The sequence below is a fragment of the Taudactylus pleione genome, unplaced genomic scaffold, assembly GCF_031769625.1.
Source record: "Taudactylus pleione unplaced genomic scaffold, aTauple2 ptg000314l, whole genome shotgun sequence".
NCBI classification, from domain to species: Eukaryota; Metazoa; Chordata; class Amphibia; order Anura; family Myobatrachidae; genus Taudactylus; species Taudactylus pleione.
Window position 1 is genome coordinate 1,599,355 of NW_028284715.1, and position 13,075 is coordinate 1,612,429.

At 44.4% G+C, this 13,075-nt stretch overlaps 1 protein-coding gene across 1 annotated transcript in view; it reads right to left on the reverse strand.

The window, feature by feature from the left end:
- Positions 1–8,965: 8,965 nt before the first annotated feature.
- Positions 8,966–13,075, reverse strand: part of AQP1 (aquaporin 1 (Colton blood group)) — a 32,427-nt gene continuing 28,317 nt past the window's right edge. The window contains exon 4 of the mRNA XM_088442628.1: positions 8,966–10,451. Coding sequence (XP_088298754.1) covers positions 10,275–10,451 — 177 coding nt within the window. The 3' untranslated portion in view covers positions 8,966–10,274. The remainder of the gene's footprint in view (positions 10,452–13,075) is intronic.

Consider the following 13,075-nt stretch of genomic DNA (forward strand, 5'->3'; position numbering starts at 1 on the left):
TAAAGGGTGCTGTAACCCCCAAAGTACACTCCAGTCCAAACCAAAAAAAAAAATATTTTCTGTGTTTGTGAATTGTGTGCGCAGTAGCCGCACGTGCATCAACAAAGTAGTGCCAAGCGTGCGCCTGTGTCATAAGTAAAGGGCCGGCTGGCTTGACCGTTAAAGGGTGCTGTAACCCCCGAAAGTACACTCCAGTCCAAACCAAAAAAAAAATTATTTTCTGTGTTTGTGAATTGTGTGCGCAGTAGCCGCACGTGCATCAACAAAGTAGTGCCAAGCGTGCGCCTGTGTCATAAGTAAAGGGCCGGCTGGCTTGACCGTTAAAGGGTGCTGTAACCCCCGAAAGTACACTCCAGTCCAAACCAAAAAAAAAATTATTTTCTGTGTTTGTGAATTGTGTGCGCAGTAGCCGCACGTGCATCAACAAAGTAGTGCCAAGCGTGCGCCTGTGTCATAAGTAAAGGGCCGGCTGGCTTGACCGTTAAAGGTGCTGTAACCCCCGAAAGTACACTCCAGTCCAAACCAAAAAAAAATTATTTTCTGTGTTTGTGAATTGTGTGCGCAGTAGCCGCACGTGCATCAACAAAGTAGTGCCAAGCGTGCGCCTGTGTCATAAGTAAAGGGCCAGCTTGCTTGACCGTTAAAGGGTGCTGTAACCCCTGAAAGTACTCTCCAGTCCAAACCAAAAAAAAAATTATTTTCTGTGTTTGTGAATTGTGTGCGCAGTAGCCGCACGTGCATCAACAAAGTAGTGCCAAGCGTGCGCCTGTGTCATAAGTAAAGGGCCGGCTGGCTTGACCGTTAAAGGGTGCTGTAACCCCCGAAAGTACACTCCAGTCCAAACCAAAAAAAAAATTATTTTCTGTGTTTGTGAATTGTGTGCGCAGTAGCCGCACGTGCATCAACAAAGTAGTGCCAAGCGTGCGCCTGTGTCATAAGTAAAGGGACGGCTGGCTTGACCATTAAAGGGTGCTGTAACCCCCGAAAGTACACTCCAGTCCAAACCAAAAAAAAAATTATTTTCTGTGTTTGTGAATTGTGTGCGCAGTAGCCGCACGTGCATCAACAAAGTAGTACCAAGCGTGCGCCTGTGTCATAAGTAAAGGGCCGGCTGGCTTGACCCTTAAAGGGTGCTGTAACCCCCAAAAGTACACTCCAAACCAAAAAGAAAAAAAATTTCTGTGTTTGTGAATTGTGTGCGCAGTAGCCGGACGTGCATCAACAAAGTAGTGCCAAGCGTGCGCCTGTGTCATAAGTAAAGGGCCGGCTGGCTTGACCGTTAAAGGGTGCTGTAACCCCCGAAAGTACACTCCAGTCCAAACCACAAAAAAAATTATTTTCTGTGTTTGTGAATTGTGTGCGCAGTAGCCGCACGTGCATCAACAAAGTAGTGCCAAGCGTGCGCCTGTGTCATAAGTAAAGGGCCAGCTGGCTTGACCATTAAAGGGTGCTGTAACCCCCGAAAGTACACTCCAGTCCAAACCAAAAAAAAAATTATTTTCTGTGTTTGTGAATTGTGTGCGCAGTAGCCGCACGTGCATCAACAAAGGAGCAGCGCCAAGCGTGCGCCTGTGTCATAAGTAAAGGGCCGGCTGGCTTGACCGTTAAAGGGTGCTGTAACCCCCGAAAGTACACTCCAGTCCAAACCAAAAAAAAAATTATTTTCTGTGTTTGTGAATTGTGTGTGCAGTAGCCGCACGTGCATCAACAAAGTAGTGCCAAGCGTGCGCCTGTGTCATAAGTAAAGGGCCGACTGGCTTGACCGTTAAAGGGTGCTGTAACCCCCGAAAGTACACTCCAGTCCAAACCAAAAAAAAAAAAAATGTCTGTGTTTGTGAATTGTGTGCGCAGTAGCTGCACGTGCATCAACAAAGTAGTGCCAAGCGTGCGCCTGTGTCATAAGTAAAGGGCCGGCTGGCTTGACCGTTAAAGGGTGCTGTAACCTCTGAAAGTACACTCCAGTCCAAACCAAAAAAAAAATTATTTTCTGTGTTTGTGAATTGTGTGCGCAGTAGCCGCACGTGCATCAACAAAGGAGCAGCGCCAAGCGTGCGCCTGTGTCCCATAAGTAAAGAGCCGGCTGGCTCATTTCTTAAAGGCTGGTGTAACCCACAAAGTGCTCTACTCTCCAGCAAAAATAAAAAAATATTTTCTGTGTTTAGCCGCACGTATATATCAAATCGATATAACATAAATGGAGGACCAAACTTTCTCCGATAAAAATAAAATAGTGAAAGATCAAGAACCACTTCCTCCTAGTGCTGAAGCTGCTGCCACTAGTCATGACATAGACGATAACATGCCATCAACGTCGTCTGCCAAGGCCGATGCCCAATGTCATAGTAGAGGGCACATACAATCCCAAATGACAAAGTTCAGGAAAATTACCTTGAAAAAAACATTTAAATCATCTGAAGAGAAACGTAAACTTGCCAATATGCCATTTACGACACGGAGTGGCAAGGAACGGCTAAGGTCGATCCCTAGTATGTTCATGACTAGTGGTTCAGCTTCACATGACGATGGAAGCCCTCCTCCCACTAAAAAAATTAAAAGAGTTAAGCTGGCAAAAGCACAGCGAAGAACTGTGCTTTCTAAGAAGATATCACAAATCCCCAAGGAGAGTCCAAGTGTGGTGGTGGTTGCGATGCCTGACCTTCCCAGCACTGGACGGGAAGAGGTGGCTCTTTCCACCATTTGCACGCCCCCTGCAAGTGCTGAAAGGAGCACCCACAGTCCACTTGCTGATATGCAAATTGAAGATGTCACTGTTGAAGTACAACAGGATGAGGATACTGGTGTAGCTGGCGCTGAGGAGGAAGTTGGCGAGGAGGATTCTGATGGTGATGTGGTTTGTTTAAATCAGGCTCCGGGGGAGACAGTTGTTGTCCGTGGGATGAAAAAGCCCATCACGGTCATGCCTGGGCAGAAGACCAAACATTCCACCTCTTTGGTCTGGCAATATTTCTATCCAAATCCGGACAACAACTGTCTTGCCATATGTACCATATGTAAAGGTGAAATAAGTAGGGGTAGGGACGTCAACCACCTAGGAACATCCTCCCTTATACGGCACCTGCAGCACGTTCATAAAAAGTTACTGTCAAGTTCAGAAACTTTGGCTAAGACCGTAAGCAGTCCAGGGACACCTAAATCCCGTTGTCCTGTTGTATCCAAGCGCCTGCAAACCACACCGTCAACTCCCTCCTCGTCAATTTCCTCCTTAGTCAGGATCGGAAGTAGTCCTGCAGGCCATGTCACTGGCATGACTGACTCTCCTATCCCGTATTCCTCCGGAGGATCCTGCATTGCTACGCCTACTGCTGCTGCTGCTGCTGTTGCTGCTGCTGGGAGTCGTTCATCATCCCAGAGAGGAAGTAGGAACACCACTACTTTTACTAAACAATTGACGCTCCAACAGTCCTTAGCAAGGAGGATGAAGTACGACAGCAGTCATCCTGAAGCAAAACGCATAACTGAGGCCTTGACTGCTATGTTGGTGTTAGACGTGCATCCGGTATCCGCCATTAGTGCAGTGGGATTTAGACAATTGATGGAGGTAGTGTGTCCCCGGTTCCAAATCCCGTCTAGATTCCACTTCACAAGGCAGGCGATACCGAGACTGTACAGAAACGTCAGAAAAAGTGTCCTCAGTGTCCTGAAAAATGCCGTTGTACACAATGTCCACTTAACCACGGACATGTGGACAAGTGGAACAGGGCAGACTAAGGACTATATGACTGTGACAGCCCACTGGGTAGATGTATCACCTTACGCAGCAACAGCAGCAGCGTCACCAGTAGCAGCATCTCAGAAACGCCAGCTCGTTCCAAGGCAGGCTACGCTGTGTATCACCGGTTTCAGTAAGAGGCACACCGCCGACAACCTCTTAGAGAAACTGAGGGAAATCATCGCCCAGTGGCTTACCCCACTTAGACTCTCCTGGGGATTTGTGATATCTGACAACGCCACCAATATTGTGCGGGCATTACATCTGGGCAAATTCCAGCACGTCCCATGTTTTGCTCACACAATAAACTTGGTGGTGCAGAATTTTCTTAAAAGCGACAGGGGCGTGCAGAAGACGCTTTGGGTGGCCCGAAAAATTTCTGGCCACTTTCGCCATTCAGCGACTGCGTGCTGAAGACTGGAGCGCCAGCAAACACTCTTGAACCTGCCCCGCCATCACCTGAAGCAAGAGGTTGTGACGCGGTGGAACTCAACCCTCTATATGCTTCAGAGGATGGAGGAGCAGCAAAAGGCCATACAAGCCTATACATCCACCTATGACATAGGCAAAGGAGGGGGTATGCACCTGACTCAAGCGCAGTGGAGAATGATTTCCGTGTTGTGCAAGGTTCTCCAGCCCTTCGAACTTGCCACACGTGAAGTCAGTTCAGACACTGCCAGCTTGAGTCAGGTCATTCCCCTCATCAGGCTTTTGCAGAAGCAGCTGGAGAAAGTGAAGGAGGAGCTAAGACGGAGCGATTCCGCTCGGCATGTGGGACTTGTGGATGAAGCCCTTCATTCGCTTTGCCAGGATTCCAGGGTGGTCAATCTGTTGAAATCAGACCACTACATTTTGGCCACCGTGCTCAATCCTAGGTTTAAAGCCTATGTGGTGTCTCTCTTTCCGGCCGACACAAGCCTGCAGAGGTGCAAAGACCTGCTGGTGAACACACTGTCAGCTGAAGCGGAACGTGACACGTCAACGGCTCCTTCTTCATTTTCTCCCGCAACTGGGGCTGCCATGAAAAAACTTAGGTATCCTAAGCAACCCGCTGGCGGTGATGCAGGGCAGGCAGGACCAAGTTTGGACATCTGGTCCGGACTGAAGGACCTGGCAACAATTTCTGACATGTCTACTGTCACTGCATATGATACTGTCACCAATGACAGAATGGTGGAGGATTACATCGGTGACAGCATCCAAGTAGGCATGTCAGACAGTCCATACCTGTACTGGCAGGAAAAAGAGGCAATTTGGAGGCCCCTGTACAAACTGGCTCTATTTTACCTGAGTTGCCCCCCCTCCAGTGTGTACTCCGAAAGAGTGTTTAGTGCAGCCGGGAACCTTGTCAGCGAAAGGCGTAGGAGGTTGCTTCCACAGAATGTGGAGAAGATGATGTTCATCAAAAGGAATTATCAGCTCTTCCAGGGAGACCAGCCTCCAGAAGGTACAGAGGGACCTGTGGTGGTGGATTCAAGTGGGGACGAGTTAATACTTTGTGAGGATGAGGATGTACACACTGAAGAGGGTGAGGAATCGGTGGATGAGGAGGATGAGGATGACATCTTGCCTCCGTAGAGCCAGTTTGTGCAGGGACACATTAATTGCCAGCTTGTTTTGTGGGGGCCCAAACGAACCAATCATTTCAGCCACAGTTGTGTGGCAGACCCTGGCGCTGAAATGATTGGTTTGTTAAAGTGTGCATGTCCTGTTTATACAACATAAGGGTGGGTGGGAGGGCCCAAGGACAATTCCATCTTGCACCTCTTTTTTTTCGTTGCATTATGTACAGTTTGGGGCCTAGTTTTTCAAACTGCCATCCTGTCTGCCACTGCAGTTTCACGCCTAGATGGGTCACGTGTTTGTGCCGCCCACTCGTGTCGCTTAGCATAGTCATCCAGCTACCTCGGTGCAACCTTTTGGACATAAAAACACTATTGTGAGGTGTGAGGTGTTCAGAATAGACTGGAAATGAGTGGAAATTAAGGTTATTGAGGTTAATAATAGCATAGGAGCAGAAAAACCTACAAATTCTGTGATTTTAGCTGTTTTTATGCTTTTTTTCAAAAAAATACAGATCCAAAACACAAAACCCAGAACCCAAAACACGGAAGGGTGGTTTTGGCAAAACCAATCCAGATCCAAAACACGAAGAAAGATCCAGATCCAAAACCAAAACACAAAACACGAAAAGTGGCCGGTGCACACCCCTAATATATATATATATATATATATATATATATATACAAACATGAAGGCAGAGACTCCTTCAATCTGGACTAGCACCCCGCCCACCTGCCTCTGATGTTTTTAATTAGGGACCTATTATTTACTGACTGCACAGTCTGTATAACAAAGCCACAGGTAAGACCTAATGCGTTTAGTACCATGTAGCAAGTTAGTTAAGAGGTGAATTTTGGGGCGTGGGGCCCCTTGTACTGCTCTGGCTGGACTTCTTTGGGGCATCACCACTTAACACTTATTTTTAACACTTTATATCACTCTATGTTTGTTTTTTGTTTATGTTACATTTTCACACATTTATTTTATTTTTTTTCTAACACTTCCAACACTAAGCAGCCACTTTCACTTACCTAACACGTCACACTTGACTGCTATTTTACATTTTTTTTGTCTGGTGCCCTGGGGTGGTTTGGCTGGTGTGGATTGGGGGTGCCCCACACCCCAGACATGAACCCCCATTGTGTTAGGGACTTACCCGATGAGGTTTACCTTGACGATGGTGGGTGAGCTCATAATTTTGGCAAAATTTATGCCAAAAACCTCGCATATTATGCATAATTATTAATGGTTGTATGGTGCATCTGGTTTCTCTGTTTCCTATGTAGGTCCAAGAGTAACCTGATGATGTAGGAAACCAAGCGCTACAGATAGGAATCCTCGTTGGCGCCTTATAAATATAGGATATTAATATTTATTTGTATTATTTATTTATTAACATTTTATTATATAGCGCAACATATTCCATTGCGCTTCACATTTGGAAACTTTAATAGAACAAAACTGGGTAATAACAGACAGACAAAGGTAGGAAGGTCCTGCGCAAGCTTACAATCTATAAGGAAATAGATACACAAGGATAGGTGCTATATTGCATTTTGGTCCAAGGTTCTTGGTGGGCTGTATAATCCAGTCACACAGGAATGTTGGACAAAGGTCAGGAGGGTGTGAAAGAATGAATATGTGTGGGGTTATGTGTGGACTGTGAGAGGGGATGTAATTACATATGGAAGCTATGAAGGTTATGTGGGCGGTTCTGGATATCTGATAAGCTTGTCTGAAGAGGTGAGTTTTCAGGGAACACTTGAAAGTTTGGAGACTAGAGGAAAGTCTTATTGTGTGTGAGAGGGGATTCCACAGAGTGGGTGCAGCCCGAAAAAAGTCCTGTAACCAGTGGGAGCAAGTAATGTGTGTGGGTGAGAGACACAGATCTTGTGCTGAGTGGAGAGGTCGGGTTGGCAGATATTTTGAGATAAGTGAAGAGATGTACGTTGGTGTGGTATGGTTAATAACCTTATGTGTAAGTAAAAGAAATTTGTATTGAATACGGTAGAAAAACAGTAACCAATGAAGGGACCGACAGAGCAGAGCAGCAGATGATGAACGTTTGGCAAAGAAGATTAGCCCCACAGCTGCATTCATAATGGATTGTAGTGGTGAGCAGAGCCGTAACTAGATTTTTTGGTGCTCTGTGCCAGAGAGAGCATTGGTACCCCCCATTTTTTAAATAGAGACATAAGATAGTGCACCTGAAAAAGGGCCATAACCTCATAGGGAAGGGCCAGGGAAGAGATAGGGGTACTCCTGGGGCAGCCAGAAGATGCTGGGGATAAAAGAAGAGAAAGCTACCAGTGAGAATTATAATAAACAGGACAGGAAAATTGACAGCCCCAAACAGCGCCCCCTGCCCTGCGGTGCCATGGCACAGGCCGCACTACCCTAGTTACGGCCCTGGTGGTGAGAGCCTGTTTTTGGGAAGACCAGTAAGGAGAGTATTGCAATAATCAATGCTGGAAATAATGAGTGCATGGATTAGAGTTGTTACAGTGTCTTGTATAAGATATGCACAAATTTTGTATATGTTTTTTATATGTATGTAACATAATTTTGAGACAGATTGAATGTGGGGAACAAAGGACAGTTCAGAGTCAAGGATGTGGGGTAGGGTGGATTGTCGAGTTACCAACAGAGATTGAGAGATCAGGTTGGTAGCTGTTATTGGCTGGTGGAAATATAATTAATTCTGTTTTAGAAATATTAAGTTTGAGGTGGCGAGATGACATCCAAGATGAAATGGCAGAAAGACATTCATCGACATGGACCAATACAGATGGGGACAAATCTGGGGAGGATAGGTAGATCCATGTACAGATGATACTGGTATCCAAAAGAGCTGATTAGTTTACAGAGAGGTGGTGTAGATTGAGAAAAGCATATACACATCTATTTCTATGCAAGCAATACAGGAGCACACATGGCAAATTTGTCCCCAAATCAGACCAATTTGCGGACGGTTTGTCCTATCATGGCATAGGGCGTGCCACTTGGACCATTGTTAAGACCTCGCACCTGCACTCTGGAGTACTGTAGCTTTTCCCAGGCTGCAGCAGTATGGAGCTACAGTATAATAGAATGGTTAACAGTGTCAGGCAGCTTAATATGTCCACCACAAGGGGGAACTCTTTAGTTGTCAACTCCTGTGCAGAAATCCAATTTTATTTGTACCTATACCAAGGGAAGTCTACCACCTACATATAACATGAAGCCTTGGATAAGACAAAGTTGTTGTTCTAAAAAATATATTTTCAAACCACACACCTTCCCGTTGTGTGCTCCACTTCTATGTACACCAAGGGTAAAAGCAGGGTTTCCAAATCCTTGATTCTAGAGCGAGTGTGGCCAGCCTATGACGGGGGCATAATTGTCACACAATAAGCTATTGTCTGCCTCATACAAAGTGTAGTGTATGTAATACGGTACTTCAGACATATACTCTTTAGCCTGCTCAGATCCACACACATCAGACTTGGTAGAAGAATCTGCTGCCACTGGGCATGTGCTGGAGCTCCGTGCCTATACTGCATGCCGTGCCTCTTGGCTGGGCTGAGTGGGAGAGGGGTTTCTGGGCAACTGGAAATCCCCCCTGTGTTTTTATATGTATATATATGTATAATAGTTTTATTTATCAGAGGAGAATAAACAAGAGGCCAGAGGTGTGTTAGTAAAAGCTTATTTTATTCTGAAATCCAATTTATTTACAATACTGAAATGTTTGATAATGCAAGATAACGCAGCTAAGAAAAAAAATGTGTAGTGTACTGTATAAGGTTTAGTCATTTTATGTGTTAGAGACTTTTTATTCATATAACACCTACTGTAAAATTGACCGACAAATGATTAAATATATTAATTCTGATCAAATCCTGAGTTTATTTTTAATTTTTATTTATTAATATTTGATTTTTCACCCTTTAAGGGACAATGGTTCCTGTCGCTCAAAGGGTTACACAAAGCAAATTTAAAAAGAAATTCCTACAGGATATGTACAGATAGAAAGCTAGATGGAGAGCTTAGTGTTAGAGTAACTGGGGCCGGATGACGCCGTCATGTGATTCAGTAACGTCCTCTCGGGTTAGTGCATTTGTCTTCACAACACAGACATATAAACATTTAGTTCTAATGCATTCTTGTTAATATCTGTCCTCCTAACCTACAGCTGATGTTTCTTCTTCTTCTTCACCTGGGTAGAAAATGTCTGAATAGAGCGACTATTACAAATTTTTTATGTTGAATCTACAGTACTTGTTGTTAGATCTCATCCAATATCCTTACATTTCCTGTTAGTTCCGTCAGTTAATTATTTTTTCCTGCTTCATATTAAATACAAACCTGTTTCTTTCGTAACTTTTGTTGTACTTTTTGTTATTTCTTCTATAGCAACGTACGATCGCCACCTGGATGAAAAAATTCATCAAATTTCGGCAAAAGCATTCTTAAGTCCCAGCTATTTTTTTTTTTTTGTCAATCAAATTTAAGGGTCTGGAATTGCAGGGAACAGTGGTGGCCTATATCGATAAACCCTTTGTCCAGACATTTATTAATACAACGAAAAATTATTTTGTTTTTTTAATCCTATTTTTTTCTGCTTATTGATTTAGAGGGGGCGCTGTGTTTGTTTAATGTTCTTAAATAATTTTTCTTTTGTGTAACGGTCAACTCACCCCCTGAGTTTGCATTGAAACACTGTAAAGTTTAAAATAGTTTCAGGGTGGACTAGCAAACTTTTATTGGTAACGCAATGTCAGTGATATGGAAAATTGCATGCGGTTGTCTATAAAAAGTATAAAATATTACAGTACATCTTCTGTATGCGTCATGAGGTTAGGAAATACATCGCAATAGGCATAAAAGCAAAAATTAAAAAAAAAAACTGCAAATAAACCCATTTTGGATTATTTTTTCTTTACAAGTAAGTCCGTAATACTGATATCTCTCCATAAGTTTTTTTTTGTTGTTTCTTTCTTTATTTTGGTTTCATTTCCATCCTGGCATTGTCATCTCCATCCAGCTCGTACTCCTCCACCTGTCCGTTGGTCCACACCTTTAAGCGGTCTGTTAAGTCGCTGGTCCTCGGCGCCAAGATGAAGTCATAAATAATGGCAGCAGCTGCTCCTCCAATCATGGGTCCCACCCAAAAGATCTGATTGGGAGTAGAAAAAAACAAAAACATGAGCGATGTGTTGTTCAGATTTATATCCATTTTTACGCATTTGCACAATTAACAAAAATAATGAAATCTATAACACAGAATTGTCCAGTTAGACATGGGCCTGAGCCAGGGCGGTATTAAGAGAGGAGGGGGCCAATGTGCATTCACCATCCAGGGACCCCCTCCTCTCTCCCCGGCGGCCGGAAGTCCACTGACCGCAGCAGTAGATTCTGGGCACTAGTCTGTACCCAGAGTCTACTGCGCCATTTTCACGGCGATTTCCCCACTGCGCATGCGCAAAACACTGGCGGCCATTTTCCAGGCGTTTAGTGCAGCGCTGCTACAGCCAACATGGGACTTTGGAGAGATAAGTATTAAAAAATATGGGTGCAGGGTGTGTGGTGTGGGCCCCTCCTGGACCCCCCAGAGGCCCATGTGCACTGCACACCCTGCACCCATTATAAGTACGCCCCTGGCCTGAGCGATCTGGAAGTGATAGTGTTAAAAGATGGGGAGTGGGGGGGGATAATTGTGCAGGGTTGCACTGAACAGCTTCTCTGAGTGCAGCTTAGCATTTGGCTAATGATTTAAGGGCCTGATTCAGCACGGATTGCAGCTGCGTAATCTGTGAAAATATGTAATGCTTGCCACATCGCAGCCAACGTATAGACGAGCCACTGCTGCTTTCTCACATCCGTAATACCTCGCAATCGACGGACATGGGCCCCTCACGCACAATTACAGCAGGTCTGACCCATCTCTGAAACTGCAAGTTGCATGCAGTGAGTACTCAAGCTGTGTATGCCATCGCAGTGGCTAATTTATGCACGCCCATGTAACGGTGTTCCAACGGCAAGGCACTGCTGGGTTTTTCCGACCACTCTCCCGTCACCACCCCCACATGCTCACAGCCTGTCGCTCATTCTGCGATGGATTCCTATCTGTCTATAAGTCTTTGCACTTCCAAACTATTGTCCTGTAGAATTTCTTTCTCAGGCACAAGTCCACTGATTTTATTTTTTATTATTTTTTAATTGTTAAAATTAAATAGGGCTCATTGAATAGGAAACAGGTTAAGGAACATTTATGAAAAATAGTGCAAAAGGAAAAATGTTGTCTATTACCTGTCAGCCAATCAGATTGCAATCGCCATTTTTGGGGGGCAAAGAAGGAAAGCCTCGATTTTATGTTATAGGCAGCATTTTTAATGTATCCTAATGCATGTCTCTTATTTTGTTAGAACCTAAATTTTTTACATTCCCTCCTATGTCCAGTTACACATATGGAAATCATAGTTATACGATGTTGTTTCTAAACATAGTATATTGATTACTATGCTGCAGCAGTGCCCCAAGTGGCTAAAATGAAGAATGGCTTTGTAATATTGACAACAGCAGTTATACTGTAAATATTCTCTCAAGAACAGATAGGTTTTAGAATAGTTTGTACGTTTTTATGTGAGACTTTTCTCCTCAAGCTGTCCTCATTGCCAATTATTGCAGAGCAAATGTTCATCCATTCTTCATTTCAACCACTTGGGGCACTGTTGTTGCATTTGGATGATATTTACGTTCACCTTGGCAGGATAATGGTTGATCTTGTTTGTAATAATAATCAATCTATGTCTAGAAACAACATTGTATAAAAATTATATTCATATGTTTAACTGAATATAGGAGGGAAACTAGTGACATTGCTGAGTCACAAAGAACCTGACACAGCTTCGCTAGTTCCCAGGCTGAGGTTACACACACCTGCCATTGTGATTAGATGATAACTCTGCTCTTTAAAGCCAAATAGACACAGAAACTTTAATATTTGACAGAAGTCTTTTTGATTTTTAGTTATTAAACAGCTTATTGGCTAGGACATAATTATATAAAGTTGTCAGTTTAAGGACATATGATTCAGTTTTGGATAATGCTTTCCTGTAGCACTAAGTTATGACTGTCCTATAGTAAGCAGCCATATGTTTTATATTAAGGTTATGAGAAATGACAGTATCTCCAGTCACCTGCTTACAGTAGTTCTTCTGTTCCCCCCCCCCGTCACCACTTACCTGGTCAAAGTGGCTGGGTCGGGGTGCTGTTGACGCGATTCGCGCTGATTCGCGTCATCGTGGCCCTGCCCCCGGCTACACAACGCCGATAATATATGCGTTGTGAAGGGGGACGGGCCCGCGATGACACGATGATGCAGCCACGCCCCCTGTTCCACCCCCAAAATGGGTCACGCCCCCTTTCCCCCCCCACTGCAGTGCCGAGCTGGCTGCCTCCTCCCGGAAGAGATAGCCAGTTTATCGGCAAGTATGCCTTTATTTATATAGTGTGGCCAACATATTACACAGCTTTACCGAATGTTTGCTCATCATCATCAGTCCCTGCAACAGTGGAGCTTACAATCCAATTTCTACCACAGAAACACACACTCTGGCCCCCATTTATCAATGAAGCATAACTCCTCTAGCGCTCGCCACCCTTTCTGGATTTATCTAAAATTACCGCTGCTTGTTAAGCATCACTCTCGTCATCTTTAGATGGCGAGAGAGATGCGCTCCCCATTGCCGGCAATGGAGAACCGGCGGTGCCATTCCAGCTTCAGCGAAGCCTTCCAGG